The sequence below is a fragment of the Etheostoma cragini genome, chromosome 18, assembly GCF_013103735.1.
Source record: "Etheostoma cragini isolate CJK2018 chromosome 18, CSU_Ecrag_1.0, whole genome shotgun sequence".
Lineage (NCBI taxonomy): Eukaryota > Metazoa > Chordata > Actinopteri > Perciformes > Percidae > Etheostoma > Etheostoma cragini.
In genome coordinates, this window is record NC_048424.1 from 5523465 (window position 1) to 5540743 (window position 17279).

Below are 17279 nucleotides of genomic sequence, written 5' to 3' on the forward strand. Positions count from 1 at the left end.
GTTATGGAGGGGAATAAACCTTTCACATCAATACATTTTTTTAAATTTCAAAGCATTTGTTATGCTAATATATATTGTGCTTGTGTGGTGCTTTTTACTAAATAAATCTCACTAGTAGTTTGAGCTGGTCATGTTAGGAGAACAATTTCAATGAATTACAGACATTATTAAGCATTCTGTAAAAAACAGATATATGTAGGCTACAATAAGCAGCTGTAGCTGTATCATACATGTGAGAAAAGAGGCATTCTCGAGTCATCATAGTAATGAATGAAGTACCCTTTAAGGTCTATACTGGCAGACAAGTAAATTAACAATTAGGCATGCATTTACTCCACCGATGCGAATAAAATAAACCCTATCTAAAGAAAGGATGTGGTTGTGTGCATGATTTTTTTCTTTTAAAGTTTCTAAAAGTGTACTATTATCATGATGTTATAAATGGCATACATCTTGACAAAAAAACACGATAATCGTGCTATTATCAAATTTGCTAACAAAACATGCACAGAAATCATGTTCTCCATCAGGCTTTTATGTTGGAAAGTACCACCGGAAATGTTCTTTTCTCATTGAGTCTAGCCTTACAATGGTCCACCGCGCCCACTGGAAGCTGGGAGCTGCCTGGGAAGCTGGAGCATCCCTGTTTTGTCACCCACCGACAGACCCAGCGTCAGTGAACAAAAAGAAGAAGCATAGCCAAAGCCCCATGTTGACCATTTGAGCAGACATGGAATGCAGGTGGGGAGGGATCGGTCATTCATCGCGGAGTTAGCTGACTGGGGCTTTTTTTTTTCTTTAATTCACACTACCCAACACTATGGCTAAGCAGTACGATGTGCTCTTCCGACTCCTGCTCCTCGGAGATTCTGGGGTTGGGAAAACATGTTTGTTATGCAGATTCACGGACAACGAATTTCACCCGTCTCACATCTCCACCATCGGTAAGAGTCTGCACTGCCAGGAGTTAATTTCTTTCATCATTTGCGTTAACTAACAATCAGATTCGTTTGCATGGTCCTTTCAGCGTTTTCTGTTGATTTGCGCATCATCCTCTCTTTGTGTCCAGTGGATTTTCTATTCAAATTCCACACATTAGATTTGATTAGATTATATTTTCTTTAGGTGTATTCATGGTATTAGAGTATTTACGTGGAATGATTAGTGTTAACTATAAAATCGGCGTAATTGCATGGGCTGGAGGAAGGGGCAAGATCCAACACTTGGCAGCCATGCAGATGAGTTTATCAACTATCAGCACTTGGCACCGCTAGTGCAACCAAGTAACCTACCGTCACGTGCAGAGGTTTCACTGTATTTATTATACAAAGACTAAATCTTACTAAATAAAGCCCCTTTCTGAGGAACCCCTGACCCAGTCTCCATTTCCTAGAGTTGATTGGAAGAAAATTCTTCAGCAACTATTTTGATAATTGGTTAATTGATTAAGTTATTTTTCAAGCAAAACATTTCAGGGTTTCAGCCTCTCATCAATTACAGTAAACTAAATATCTTTGGGTTTTTGGACAAACATAGCAATATAAAGGCATCATTTTATAATCTGGTAAATTAGACCAAATGATTAATCCCCCATAATAAAGAAAACAAATCCAGCTCCTTTGTCTTTTAATTCAGGGTATCTAGAGCAAACCAGCAGCATGTCTTCATAGCGTTGGTCATGGATCTGCCACGTCCCTGAAGATGACCAAACTGAACCAGGCTGTTTATAATATAGGCTGTGCAATATGTCTAGCTCAATGGGATTTAGAGTGCAGAGCGTGACATAAACATTTCCATGCTTTACTTTGAGGTAAGGGAAATAAGGATGTACAGTGTCCTGTGCATGCTGCGTTTCTTTCTCTTATCTCTTCTGCTGTAGCAACTGTGACGCTGTTTGGGCGTGTGTTCAGATAGAGACGTCTTCTCCCAGTCTGCTTATTTTCTCAGTTTGTTGTTTACGTTGTGACTTTTTTGCAGTAATTGGCCTTGATAAAAGACAAAATACAGACATCCAAGGGGCTCAAGTGGGAAGGTAAACTCAGGAAATGTTCCTCCTGGTTGTGATGGAGATTGACTTTTAGTTCAAAAGAGAGAGAATATGTTGTCTGAATAAGGTCAGTACAATAAATCATGAAGCTGGTAGTCAGGCTGGGATTTGCAGACAGATGGTGCCTGAAAAGATTGGACAGAAAAGAGAGACAATTCCACTATTAATTGTTCATTTTGACATAAGCTGGTGTGTTGGAAGCCTTAATGATGTTGGACCCCTCAGTGAACTTCTGCAAATACCCCACATCCACAGCATGCTCAAACTCAAGTGTTCCACTTCCTATGACGCTTCACTTTAAAGCCTTGTGTTGTTTTACCTGCTGTAACCAGTAATAATATATACTCACAAGGTTTACCAATCCTGCAGAATATGCTATTTTAAGTCCTGCACCTGTAGTGCTCTACAGGACACCTCCTCCCTGTAGTCATGTTCATATAATTGCAAGCCCTTCTGATGTCTTTTACAAGCATGGTCCAGCGTGTCTCCATATAGTGATCTTTCAGTGCTTTTGTTGCAGTGTACCCAGTGTTCACAACCACAGCTGGATGCTTAGAACTCAGGCTTTTGTGTCGGTGCAGGCAGTGGACTCCAGATATATATATTGGACTGAATACTTGGGGGCAACAGACTGTGTCTATAAGCCATGCCGGGAGGTTTTTCATGGGGATAAAATGATTCAAACGCCTCTCCTCAGACTAAACAAGCACATAAAAGTCCAAAGAGACAGAGAGATCAAGAGTGACCACCATCAATGCTCTCCTGCGGAGGATCAATAAATAATTTCCCAACCGCCACGGTGACAGAGGCAGAGGGATATAAATTCTCTCCCATTCCACCCTCATGGGTAGCTCCATATTTCATCAGTTTCTGTTACAGTACACTTACATGGTTTTTTGCTCTTAATTTTCAAAAAAAAACAACAACAAAAACTGGATCTCTCACTCACAGAAGGTTGTTTTTCAACAAAGCACCTCAAGTCCTATACAAATAATAGAGACTAAAAAGCTTATATTTAGCATCTCTTGCAGTTGTGCATAGAAAGAACACAAGACATTAATATACTGAGAGGTTCCCAGCAAACAGTGTGATTAATAGATGCAGATACCGTATGTGAACATGCTAAGTTAGTAATGTCCAAAACCATGGACGTTACGGTGCTGCTGTAACAAGACTTTTTCTATTAGTGCTTTACATGCGATTCTGGTTTGCAGGGATTTGCTTCCTTGCAGCCTCAAGAACTCTGTTCATCATCAGGTGTTGGATTGTACTGAGGTCAGGGCTCTGTGTAGGCCAAAGTTCTTCCACACCAAACTCAGGAAAGGTTTTTGGATTTATGGATTTATGGACCTTGTGTTGCGCCCGGTGGCATAATTTTTTTTTTTTGGTATGCTACAACAGGCCAAAAGGAAATATTTACATATATGTAGTAAACAGCAGATATACTGTATATTTTAACCCTGGGGACTTGTCTGTTATTTCTGTAATCCTTCAAAATGTAGAAAGTACAGTCTGGGCTTGTGTTCAGACTATTTACTAGAGTTTCTCACACATAAGAAAGATAGTCAAAACCACAGAGCGAGACCTGCATTCCCATCCAGAATTGTTGATCCACCAAGGCTTCTTGACGATACATCAGCAACTCAGAAATATAGATAACAATAAATGGCACACCAGGCTATAACAAAATTATGTTACTTGTTTCCCCCTGGTTACAGCTCATTATAAAATAACACCTCCAACTTTTACTCCCTTTAAATATCAGTCCAAAATCCAACTAGTCCAGAATTCTGTCCTAATCTTACCTGAAGACTAATAAACCAACCCTCAACCAGGTATTGCATTTTATCTTAACAAGCCCCTCAGTTCCTCATAAGACTTCCAGCTGGGCGCTGAGAGCACATTTCTCTGGCAAAAAGAGCAGCTGTCGAGAAGATTTATTAATGCTATTCAGTCACACTGCTGAGTTTAATCTTCCTCGCCGTTACCTCCTGGCTATCACAATACCTATAAAGCATGAGCCCAGTCCCTGCCCTATATCATAGCTCAATAAGCTGCCGTCCTCCTGGTGGTTATCCCAGTGGTGTCATGGTCACGGTCTGGTCAAACACTCAGCCAGCCGCTGCTTGACCCGCTCATTATTGTGACGGGCCGGGCATTAGGTCACAGCCACCGCTGATCTCACGAAGAGTTATTAAAGAAATCAGTGGTGCTGTCGTAGCCTTGACGTCCTCCTGGTAGGAAAAGGTTTGGTCTTACATCTGTGTTCTGGAAGTTATAGTTGTAGCCTGATTAGTCTCGCTTTGCCAGACCCTCCTCCCCATTAGTGCGGAGGAGGGTCAGACTAGTCCACACAGCATTCTGGTGTGGAACGAAATCATGCTCTGGTTTATTGGCATTTCTTTAAACCAATCACAATCGTTATGGGCGGGGCTAAGTACCGGACAGAGCGACAGTGCGTCTAGAAGGAACTTGTTTAGGTGGAACATGCACGTTCAAAAGTTGTTTTGGTCGAGCATAAGAAAACTCAGATTTAACAGATAAGTTTAGCTAGCTGTCTCGAGTTAACCTGCAGAGATCTGAGGAGCAGATAACCAACACATTCTCAGTCCCATCTAGTAAAATACAGACGCTTGGTCAGGTGCCTTTGTGGTTGTTATCGTCATATAACATATAACACGCGCTTGGTCAGGACTATTGCCAGCCATTGCCGTGAAAGTCTTGTCTTTTCACACATCCGCCCCCCCCCAAACCCCCAATATCGACAAAATGGGATATTAGGATATCAATGTTAATTTTGATATTTAAAAAAATAACAAAAGTTACGGGAAAACTTATCACAATAGATTCATAACAAATTAAATAACTTTTCTTACATCACAAGGTTTATATGAACTAGTATCATGACTGTCTTATCGGACTTGTATATAACGTGAATAAATAAGGACCATGTCTACAGAACAGGATGTGTTTTACTGGTTGAACAGTATAAAATAAATAAAGATAACAGGACACAATTTGTATGACTTATCTCTGATTGTTCCGTTTTGTTGTCTCTATCTGCTTCTTCACCCACACTGTCACTCTGTTGAAATATGCACACTCATGGTACAAGTGGCACGGTAACTGGCCAATGAAACATGATCATTATAGTTCCAAGCAGACTCTAAATCAAACACAACCAAGCCACACTTCCAAAGGACGGGACGCAGCGCTCCACGTAATAAACAAAATATTGCATACTTATCACGACACATTGATATATTGCAATAACGATAACGAGTCAATAATCTTGCACCCCTAAATCCAACCTGCGGCCCTTTGCTTTGTCATTCCCAATATCTCCGCCACCTTTGCTGTCTATCCACTGTCACCACAGATAAAGGGAGAAGCCCAAAAAAAAATCTTAAAAAAAAAGAAAGACATCTGTCCGAAAAGAGGGACTTTTGGTGGAACAGGATCAATCCAGGAAGTGGAATGTCGTGGATATAGACCGGACATTGTAGGTCAACTCCAAAAGGAATATTTGGGAGTTGAAAAAGCAGATAATTATGATAATGTAGCCTTGAGCAGGGTTGAGGAGCAGGCTACAGAGGTCTGGCAAGCTCAGGCCTTTCAAACTCAACACCTACAGATTCAAACTGGTCTTCTCAAGTGACCCCCCCCCCCTCCGATCTAAATGTAAATGCTGTGTAACACTAGTCTAATATGAAATAAGCTGAATATGGCTGAGTCATTTTACAGGTTGTTAATTACAGATTGATAACTAATTTGCAGCTAATGTGTTGTCCTGCTGTCCCCTGAAGACAGTAACTGTTGGCAGTTGTTGTTGTTATTGGCTGTCCTCTGCTCATAATGATAGTCATGGATGATCCACTCCCCAGTGAATTTCTGTCAGTGCCAGGGCATCCATTCGTCCATCCGTTAGTGAGCTTGTTGCCGTTACCTACAGCCCACTCACACGTGTCACGGCCTAATCCGTCTTGCATAGTCGAACACAGTCATCCCGGTAATTCGTCGAGTCAATTTTGGGTGTGTACCCATTCGATTTTACATGGCTTTCACGCTGCTGATTGTGAAAGACTGCCATGTTAAATTAACTGCCTGTCTCGCCCTGCACATTGTGCTTGTCTCCATCGATTCTCTGAAGAGAAGAGGGAAGACCGTAGAATGATTTTTTAATTTTTTTAAGGCAGTCTTTGTGGTTTAACATTTTCTGAAGCCATGACAGCCAAATTATTCTAAAAACTTGGCAGATGTTGAGACCTTTAGTCAGTGTTAGGTGTAAGGCTTGGTTTGCAGTGAAAGTTAATTCAAATGGGCAGTTCACTGTTGAGTTTCAGCTTCATTTAAAAACCTGTAGTCTTGTTTGTTCCCTTGCAAACCCGTCTGATTCCAGAGAGGGGCACTGGCACCATAACACTGAAGGCTGTACTTAACTCTGTGGCTGCAGAGCAAATGCATGCACTTCTAATCAGATTTTAACTTGTCTGTGAAGTCATTTAGAATTATTTTTTTAAGTTTCCAGAATCCAGCCCCTTGCTGTAGACACCCACTGTACGGCTGGAGAATCCATTAGTCCATGTCTGCATTTCATATTTAAAATCATTGCTGTGTGCATGGATGACTGCTGACTGGAGCTTTATACAGTGCTAATACAGCTGGAAAATGACGCAGGAAGACGGCCTTTTCTTTTATTATCTTCTCTCTACTCACAAGCCTCAGGCAAACCTAGCCACTGATTGTTATGCTGACCTTTCATTTAGTCTGAATGCTCTCTAGTCAAAGGCAAAGGCCCTCACACGACTTAAATGAGGCCTCACACTGTTGAGTCAATGAGCTCCAGCCTCCGGAGTCTTCCCTCAACTCCAGCTTGTTTTCAACAAACACACAGTCTATCAGCCATAAATCCGTCCGCTGTTCCTTTATGTTAATCTCTTAGAACACAAACTTTCTGCTATGAAAACCACAAATGGCAGTTTTTCCAGTTATGTGAATCAATTGGACTCCGTAGCTCTTTCTCAGAGTTTGTGAAGCCGGCTGTGACACACAGGTGCTGAGTGTCAGGTTAATTGGGATGAACTGTTTAATTGATTTCTCAGGGATTAGTGTGGTCTATAGAAGCTTGACTTGGATGCATTAGTCTGAGGAGACAAAAAGATTCAGTAGAAGCAGAGCTAATGACTGATTTAAATGGTAATAATCAGATTCCACACAGGATGTTATTATTGCTATTGTTTGTTATTAATTGTTGGTAGGCTACCATTTGGGACAATGACGTCATGTCATTGACATGGACAGATTATAATACAATGCAATACAATGGGTAGGCGCTCCATATTCATGTGCCATCTTGACTCACAGTTGCTGCTAATCTGCTTATGGGCATTGTCGCTTCCCAGCCCAAGTTTGAAGAAGGACACATGGAGGACCACACATATTCAAAATCCAAATTTCAGGAACAGGAGTGTTTTTCTTCGCCCACAAAGGTGTAGGCTACACTGTTTTAATTGCTTTTAATATGCTTGTTTCATGTGTTGGTTTTATTGCTGTATCTGTTTTTATGTGATTAATGTGCTGGTTTTACTGTAAAGTGTATTTTGGGTTGCCTACCATGTAAAACACTATATAAATATAAAATGTATTATTTGCCTACTTTGTCTTAAAAGTAAGCATAGGTAATTGATCTTCCTCTGGAAATGTACCCTAAGGACTCTAGGCTTAACTTCAAACCCTTACTGACAATGCAAGAACATGTTTTACAACCATATGCACAAATCTCTATAAGCTGTGTCTAATTCTAAATATCTTTCTACAAAAACTAGAAAATAAGAAAATGACTTCAATACACACTGTAAGCATACAGTGTATATATAAAACTATATTATTCAGTTTTTTTTAGTCTTCTGACCAGTGACGGCACCAAAATAAAAAGATTAAGAAGCATTGTGGTGTTCCCGATGTGATAAAGGTAAACTACACTATGTACAGTACTTATATAGGCCAAGTTATTGGTCCAGTCATGTGAGACTAATTGAGAAGGTTATGAAACCAAAGTAAGCTGTAATACCTAATAAAAAGCATTAGCCCTAGATATTAAGGAGTAACACAAACTGTCCTTTTATTAGAGAAGGACAAGCATCAAGACAATGAAATCATTAATGAATTGGTCTCGGACCAGTCTGCCATTAATGTCACCTGGGAATATCGCTGCATTGTCCCACTTAATCTCCGGAGCGTGTCCTTTATAAACCTGAAGCTGAATCGACCACGGACGCCGCACTGCTCATCTCTACTTTTACAGAGAGAGTGGACACTGATGTGATGCACAGGTCTGCCAGAAGGCGGCCGGATGGTGTTGCTAAGAACTTACAATGTACAACTATTATCAGCGGCCCACCGGGAAAAGTCCCAACTCTCCTGATTGCCACTCGGCATCTGGGTGCCAATGCAACCATGTCTAACCATCTAAACAACTGCAGTAGTAGGGTTTAAATCAAACTCGTGACAACAATAGTGACAAGTAATGTATGTTCATAAAAATAAAGCAGAACACATTCAGAAGACAACGTAATAACTGTCAAACAAGTTTATTTCAGATCCGAGCAGCAGCTGATTTAACACATGAGACTCCAGGATTAATCTGGCTGTTAGCCTGCTCTGGACCAGCCTACCCGCAAAGAATAAATCTCCTTGGTTACTTGGCTGGATTTAATTCAACCTGGTTTCATGCAACCTAGTCAAAGTTAAATTCATCCAGGATAACTTGACTATCCCGGCTTAATCCCTTATCCTGGTTTTGTGCGACAGGCCCCTGTTCGTTTGTAGGTGTGTAGTTGTGAGTTTCTAAGTTTTAGAGTTAAAATAAAGTGTGTTTCTTCTGCATATTTGCCTGAAAGAGTCTTGCATTTGGGTCCTGCTGAACCCGTGACAGATAGGCTGCCCAAACTCTTCACACATATACTCAAACTATGGGACAATACACACTATATTGTTAGAAATTATGTAACAACACATGTGATAAATGTTCCCTTATTTTGATGAAGGCTAAGCTAGAGAACTGAGCTCTTTGATTTTTTTTTTTTCAACAAGACTTGTAAATGAGACATTTTAAACAGAGATTGTTGTTTGAACACCCCTTGGCCTACGCAGCTAACGCATCTACAGTCCTCTGCAATATTTTTGTGAATTAAGACAAGTATATATTCTGCTTTTGTATAGGCTTTACACAGATTTGAGGTTTGGAAGGCTGATTTTGATATTTTAATAGACTAAATAAGTTTAAATGTTTAGTGGCACCTGACGTTTAGATGTATTATTCTCCACCAGAGTTACTCCCCTGGCAGAAGACATGAAACAACATTTATGCCATGATTTAATCAAGGAGTTAAATTAACATTTTTAATTGCTCAGAAATTTGGACTCTAAAATCCTGAAAGTAGCCTACTTGGTAGTACGATGTTGGATCCTGGATAGAGACTTAAAATATTCAATTGTCTTTTTCCACTCTGACAAAATGCAACATTTCTTGGGAAGTAATCAACGCACAGATTTACTTTTTGTTATAAAAGCATAAAAAATACTTAGCATCAGCACAAAATACCAACTATCTGCAACCTCTCTTCAAGTATATGATTGTCTGTTGTGGCTTTCAAAAATTGAACTCGGGGTGAGTCGTGATAGAAATGAAAAACAATTGGCCCTGTCTGTGATTTTCTGTCTATGAACAATACCACACTCAGCCGTCTGAAATCATAGATCTCTGAAGCGTGAGTGGCCCCCTCCCCATATTAGCTCTGCTTCTTTCTCTCATCTCGTCCTCCGCTGCTACGCACCCCTCAGCTATCCGTTTTGCCCTTCTCCCTTATTTCACCTCTATTGAGATCGATGCAGTGGACTGAACCCAACGAGGACTCTGCTCGCCGGATCATTAGCCCAATCTTCTAACAGGCTTATTATAAGGGAATGATTTGGCTCTGGTTGCGTTAATGCTCTCTATGATATTACAAAGCTGCAGCAGATACTGGTGAACCTCATTCTGTAAAAGCCACACTGGGTTAATTGATTTCAGTCAATTATTGGGTGGAAAGGTCAAACGCCTCTGAGAAGATCCAGAACTTTAAGTCCCAGCACTGCACTCACACGTTTGGAAGAATATCAACTACATTTAGAGGTGATCTGTGAATGCAATATTTCCTAACAGTATTGTTTGTCTCTTACAGGAGTCGACTTCAAAATGAAGACGCTAGTGATAGATGGTATCAAAGTACGGATACAGATATGGTAAGACAAGGCATGGGGCTGCTGGAAGGCCCTGTGCAGGAGATTAACAAGGTTATTAGATATTACACAACAGAGTTCTGATAGAGAGGGCATTTTTCATATTATATGTTCCAATGGACGACATGTGGGGGGAGTACAGTTCCCCCCCCCCCCCCCCCCCCCCCCCCCCCCCCACACACACACACACTTTTTTAAAATCCCGTTTGTGTCCCCCCACTTTGAATTTTTTTTGATATTATTTCATTTTTACGTCCAGGTGATCGGCCCCCATTTTACATTTTTGACTTTTTGATATTATTAAACATGCTTTACATTCAAGCCATTGCCAAATGAGTTGCTACAAAGCTAATTAAGACTATTACCTCCACACAACTCTCTGTATTTCTCAGTATGGCTTTATTCAGCAGATTGTAGCGTCCGGTGCCTTTTCCGTGAAGCAGCTCGAGTGAAGATAATGATCTCTTCTGAAGAGTCTGTCATTTTTTTTTAAATCCTTCGTGTCCTCCTTGGCTTTTAGCAAATGTGTGGAGGAGGGGCGGTCAGCAATCACAAAAAGCCTGTATCATGTGAACCATATCCAACCAAACCAAAGTTACACCCTTGTATGGTTGTATCATGTTTAGGGCTTGACACTTGGCTTGGTATTTCTTTCTGTGATTTTTTGCAACCTGGAACAATTTCAAGTTTTACAATGACAAACTTCAAAACTGACAAAATTGATAGTATTTTGTAAACTGATCCAAGTAGTTTTAGACTCAATGTGTTTACATTTGACTACTTTTAGGCCAATTAAATAATAGTACTTTTACGCAGGAGGAATACTTGGTGATATTGAACATGCTCACACTGACAATGCTTACATTTCATTTTTTAGCAGGTAAGATTTTACCATGTTTACCATTATAGTTTAGCCAGTTAGCATGCTTACATTTTCTAATCAAAACTTAAAGAAAGTACAGGCCAATGGAATGTCATTAGTTTTTCAGGTTTTTGGTCACAAACCAAAGCATTGGACACATTTAAAGTTGACCAAATGGTGGTGTTAAATAAAACGTCTGGGGGTCAACAAAGTAATTCGATTTTATTAATAGGGATTCTGAATATATGTAGCATATTTCCCAGTAATCCATCCAATAGGTAGATATTTTGGTCTGAGCCAAAGACGACAATGCCATCCCTAAAGCCCCGCTCTTATCATGGCTGAACAACCCAGCTCAAAAACAACACTTTTTCCCTATTTCATGAACAGTTTATATTTTGGATACATAGTTTACATTGGACAATAACAATAATCAGACATATTTGCATTTAGATATAACAGTCTTTCTATTAAATCCTGGCTACTGCTGCTACTCATGTTTTCACATTATAATCTCGGAAATGTATCTGTGTATTATTCATGTTCATGTATGCTTGTTTTCTTTCCAGGGACACTGCAGGCCAAGAAAGATACCAGACCATCACGAAGCAGTACTACAGACGAGCACAGGTAGTCGACCTCAACTTTCCTCCATTAACTCTGCTGCTGCTAGTGATTTTCAGCAGTGGAGCCAAAGGGGGTAATGTTATCTTGATGAAAATAATAGATAATTGAATAGTATATTTATTGAATTTAAATGAATAATATATTTTTTATAAGCTACACAAAACAGAAGAAATGAGAGGATCCTTTGCATGTTAAATAGTGGTAGGCGACCCCCTCCGGGCTTACAGAAATAGTTTAACCCTACTGGTCAGTAGGACACTCACACATTCAAACTGGAGAAGTGGCCAAATGGCTCAAAACATAAAATAACGCGTTGTCCACACGTTGTATGCACGTTGTATGCACGTTGTTTATGGGATGTCAACGTGTTGTCTACGTGTTGTTGATATGTAAAAAAATCAACGCATTGTTAACACGTTGTATACACATTGTTTACGTGTTGTTTACGTGTTGTTTACGTGTTGTTTATGCAACGCATGAGAAATCCCGTGTATTTGAACTGTTCGGCTTTCCATACGTATCAATCATTGATTTTAATGGCCGTGATTGCTCGTGTGGGGCGCGGCGCCCTGGAACGCAGCACAGACACTCCCTGTGGAAAATCAGGGTAATAATATAACTACTGAGTAGCATAACACATTTTAAATCAAGTGCATCTCTGAAATTTAATTTGTTACAGCTACAGGATGATAACGCCTCATACTTCACACTCCAGGTGCTTTGATGAACCATTTAGGTGCTTTTAAAGGGATCTTTAAAGAATGTAGGTCTGCGGGGCCAAACACAAACACCACTACTCTGACATTGTTGCATATGAATTTTGCCTTTGCTGTTGGCTGTTAAAGAGGTTAAGCTGGATGGAATTGAATTGTCCATTTACCAGAAACTGGCAATGTAATTGTGTCCTGTTCCTGTTCTGTTTTGTGTTCCAGACAGTGGCTTACAATTTGAAATGGTGGTCTGGTTTCTCTACAGGAATAATATTAATGTTTTTAAATATATTGATTTTAAAATGCTGCTTTAAAGCATTAAAAAGCATGCACTGGTTCTCATCTGTTTTTTGTTTTGTTTTGTTTTTAATCCTTTGATTTCGCTCCTCAGGGAATCTTCCTGGTGTATGATATCACAAGTGAGCGATCCTTCCAACACATCATGAAGTGGGCTAGTGATGTGGATGAGGTGAGTCACAGAGATTGGGGATTTAAGATCAACAGGCATTTTTTTCCCCCTCGCATTGTAGAAAAGGGCAAAACTGACACGAGTACTTACTTTGTGCTGAGGCCTTGGGTTAAGAAAGAACAGATGTCTGACATTGTGTGACGAAAACCAAATGCTTTGGCCAGACAGATGCTGCTTTTCTGTTTAATTATGTTCCATCTTGTTGTCATCATATTTTGAAACGTGTAGTCAAAGATTTATTTGAGAGAGAACATTTTTGCAGTCCCATTTTTCTCTTGACTTTGAGCCTTCACAAAGCAATCTCATCTGCCCTGCTTCTTCCTGTCATTTCCCAGATGATTTTATTCTATTAATAAAGTCAGGATGGACCTAATTTCCTCTATGGGTCCGTCCAAATATGCACACTATTGATCTTGGCATGCTTCTCACTTACTTTTAATCTAAGTCTCATTTCCTGAACGCATGTGTTTTCCCCCCTTTGTATTCTCTTGACATTTGAAATCTCTCTCTTCCTATCTCTTTATTTGTTTTTTTATATATCTCTTCCAGATATGTTAATATCCCTTGTTTCCTTTTTATTCACGTACCAAACCCCTGCAGTATGCTCCTGAGAAGGTCCGGAAGATCCTAGTAGGGAACAAGTCAGATGATGTGGACAAGAGGCAGGTGGCCACAGAGCAAGGTATCAAGGTGGGTCTGTGTTGCAACGACAGTATTTAGCAATGGATTATTACAACTTTGGCTTATAAAATAATGTTCTAATACACATCACTAGGATGCAGGTTTTCTTTGTTTGGGTTCTGTAAGAAATAAGGCTTAAAGTTTAATTATTCCTATTAAGTTAGATGAGAAGATTGATACCACTTTCATGCCTGCAATAATTATGGAACTGAAGCCTGGAGGCAGTTAGCTTAGCATACTTAAGACTTGAAACAAAAGGAAACTGCCAGTTCAAAATTATGCCCTCCAACATCACCCTTAAAGCTCAATATTTAACATGTCTTTTTTGTTTAATCTGCACTTTTATTTATTTATTTTTATTTTTTTTCAAAACCCAGGGAAGTAACTGCCCCTGACTGTTAGACAACTTGTTAATTAGTGAGCTTTAGGGGTACTGGTATAGACTTATTTTTGGAGAGCATCAAGCTAACTGTAGTCCCCTGCTTCAAGTCTTTATGCTAAACTATTGCCTCCTCCCAGCTTTAACTGTACAATTATTGCACATAAGAGTGATATTGATATACTCTTGGTAATAAAGCAAATACGCTTATTTCCTGAAATGTTTATTGTCCCTTTCCAGAGGTACAGAGGCAAAAGTTTATATTCCTTCTTAGGTTCTGGGAGAAACCTTTTTGGCTCCAAGTTCCCATAAAGGGGGGCCCTTTGTGCTTGGTGTGGGTACTGGTATAGGAACTTGCAGCGTAGTTTCAGTCATCCCTGACCCACCCAGCTGACCTCAGACAAACACTGACTTTTTATCCTGTTGCTTTACATTGCCTCACATTTTCCAATTGAAATATGACAGCCAATGTTCTCCCAGTCCATTTTCAAAACGTCTACTTTTTCAGGAAAGTAAAATGTGTCACCGTTATCTGTCCTGTAGCTGGCCAAGGCTTATGGAATGGACTTCTTTGAGACAAGTGCCTTCACCAATCAAAACATAGCAGAGGTGAGTTTATCTGAACTGAATTTAATGACCATGTACAGAGTAGTAACGCAGTCAAAGAGAGGCACAATTAGATCATATTCTGTTTTGAGCAACGTAATTAGAGGCCTTAGGGAATTGCATTCACGACCGATGGTTTACAAGACCAGTGCTCTAACCACTGAGCTATGAAGCTTTACTGTATACCAGCAATAACTATGCATTCTAACTGTCTGACCGTTTTTCCTTCCAAGACTTTTACACGATTGGCTGAACAGGTGCTGGCAGCCAATAAAAAGGACCTGGATCTTCTCCGAATGTCCACTAATGACGACATTAATCTTGCTGCTCTGGAGGAAAAGGAAGGACTCTGTGACGGTGCGGCAGGCGACCAAGGCAAAGGCTGCTGGTGTTAAAGTAACATTTTAAATGACATAGTCTGTTATCACCAGAAACTTTGCACACTCTGGGCAACATGTTTCTCTGTTTGTCCTTAGTTGAAACGGAGGAACACTGAGCTGCAATTTTGAAACCAGCCATGTTCCTCTGATTCACAAGATCATTGCCAAAAATGCTAACAAGCCATTTCAGAGCAGTTTCATGGACAAAGGTGGAAACATTTTGCCACACAGTGCCAAGTGTGTGTTGGATTAACAAACTGAAGGTCCAAATGTCAAGGTTTAACTCAGTGGGACAGCATGTTCATTGTCTAAAGCACCGATTCCTGTTCAGTTCAGTGTGTCTTCTATTTAAACAAAGGCAAACCCCTGTCCACTACAAATTCTGCAATTGACATACAGTTGAAAAGACTAAACACAGAAATACAAGATTTAATCATCTTTTCTTACAGACTTTGTACAGTGCATTGATGTAGAGGATGGGGAATGACTTGGAATTGTCCATCGCTGACTCGAAACCTTTAACGATGTTGTAGTTCCCATTATTCTTCCTAAGCGCTGTCTCTCATGTTTATTTTAGGGCTGGGTGTCTTGCAAATCAACAATGTGATTGATTACATTTGGCCTACATCCACCACTTTAGTGTTTTCCTTTATGTGGGCATTTTAGCACTCCTGCACCCATAGCCTTTCTACCATTGAATGCATTAGATGTAGTGTGGGAATCTGACCACAAGAGGGTGCTACATGCATTGTGAAAACAACACACACACCACACAAACACACACACACACACACACACACACACACACACACACTGAAAAGATGTTCAGTGTTAAATTATAATAGTTCACTATATAGTTTATTATGTGTTTGTTTTTGGTTGTAATTGCAGTTGCAATGACTACCTTTAATGCATTGGGATTCTAAATATATGCAGCCATTACGTTGTTTTCTCTTATTATTTTCATGCAGATATTGGCTCCATAGTGTTATGCAGCTTGTAATATCATCCATGTTTGATATTAGCACACATACAGCACATCCTGATCATTTCCAGTCAAGTACGCCAGTATAAGTTGGTAACTGAGGAAAACATCAAGAGCAAAATGATTCTATTTCCCTGTAGCAGTACTCAAGATATTTTTTTCCATTTTATAGTCTTTGTTTATAACAGAAAATACTATATAGATGGTTTGATTGTACATACCATGTTTTTCAAAGCATTGTAGATTGGTAATCATGCAGATATGCCATTGTTTTAACGTGTTACCATTATAGGGCTGTATAAAGCCAGTGATACTCTTGATGGTCTGAAACATTCCCTCTATGATGATAATAATGTCTTGGTCATTCTGTCCTTTTCTCACTGTTTTGTACAGAGTCCAGTGGAGATGCCATTTCTTTTTTTCCCCTCAGACTAAACAGAGACAAGCAAGAGTTTTGCATGCGATCCACTCTTCTTTCCTTTCTTCTATTGCAACTTCAATGAAGTTAATACTCAACTGACCGTAAGACAAGTATAGCATTTGACCAGAGTTGCCTGTTTGAGACCTAAACAGAATGACCCATCATTGGATGAACTTTGGCTACCTTTTTCTTTCAACTTAGTAATACTAAATGCTACTCAAAACAGTTGTTAATCTGTGCACTGTGTGAAATGGCAGTATGTTGTACTGAATGATGTTCTGGACTAAGCTCTAGATACACAACGGGTTGTTTTCGAGAACTTTTTTTTTTCTTCTTTCTTTGAGACTACTTCAACTTGTACTTGTGGAAATATATGACATGCAAAATGTAAAATGCAACATGTTATTCTTGGAGAGCAGATGTCACATGTTTATGAGTAAATACTTGCAGATATATGACTCAGTGCTAGCCTGTCTTCTTGGTTATGTTGAGACCCAGGGATCCCTTGGTATGAGACGGGGACAAAGTGCATTCTGTAGCACTGTGTTAGAGTAACAAGTAGTGAATGTCCCAGGAGAATATGATCCTAGCTATAACAGAAAGAAACACACACAAAACAGCGGACTGTAAAGGCCTATTGTGCACATCCTCCTGATTTATACATTAAACATCAGTCACAATTTAATGCATGATGTGGTTGCAAGCCAGAAGGGAACTAAATATTTCAGATGTTATTTGAAATTTAAAAAATAATGGTACGTTAAGGTATGCGTTACCAATGGCATGCACATTTACAGGAGGATTTTAATTTATATAACAAACCAGGCAGGTA

At 39.7% G+C, this 17279-nt stretch overlaps 1 protein-coding gene across 1 annotated transcript; it reads left to right on the forward strand.

Annotated features, from left to right (window-relative positions):
- Positions 1–587: 587 nt before the first annotated feature.
- On the forward strand, positions 588–16905 carry rab15 (RAB15, member RAS oncogene family). Its single transcript, XM_034900577.1, has 7 exons — positions 588–944; positions 10270–10330; positions 11759–11819; positions 12918–12995; positions 13596–13685; positions 14599–14664; positions 14895–16905. The coding sequence occupies exons 1-7, from the start codon at positions 821–823 to the stop codon at positions 15054–15056; spliced, it is 642 nt and encodes a 213-aa protein (XP_034756468.1). The 5' UTR covers positions 588–820; the 3' UTR covers positions 15057–16905.
- Positions 16906–17279: the final 374 nt, after the last annotated feature.

Excerpts from the sequence above, each read along its gene's own strand:
- rab15 (XM_034900577.1), top strand. The coding sequence starts at position 821 with ATGGCTAAGCAGTACGATGTGCTCTTCCGACTCCTGCTCCTCGGAGAT. Across the intron at positions 945-10,269 it reads GTCTCACATCTCCACCATCG|GAGTCGACTTCAAAATGAAG; the intron begins GTAAGAGTCTGC and ends TGTCTCTTACAG. Across the intron at positions 11,820-12,917 it reads AGTACTACAGACGAGCACAG|GGAATCTTCCTGGTGTATGA; the intron begins GTAGTCGACCTC and ends TTCGCTCCTCAG.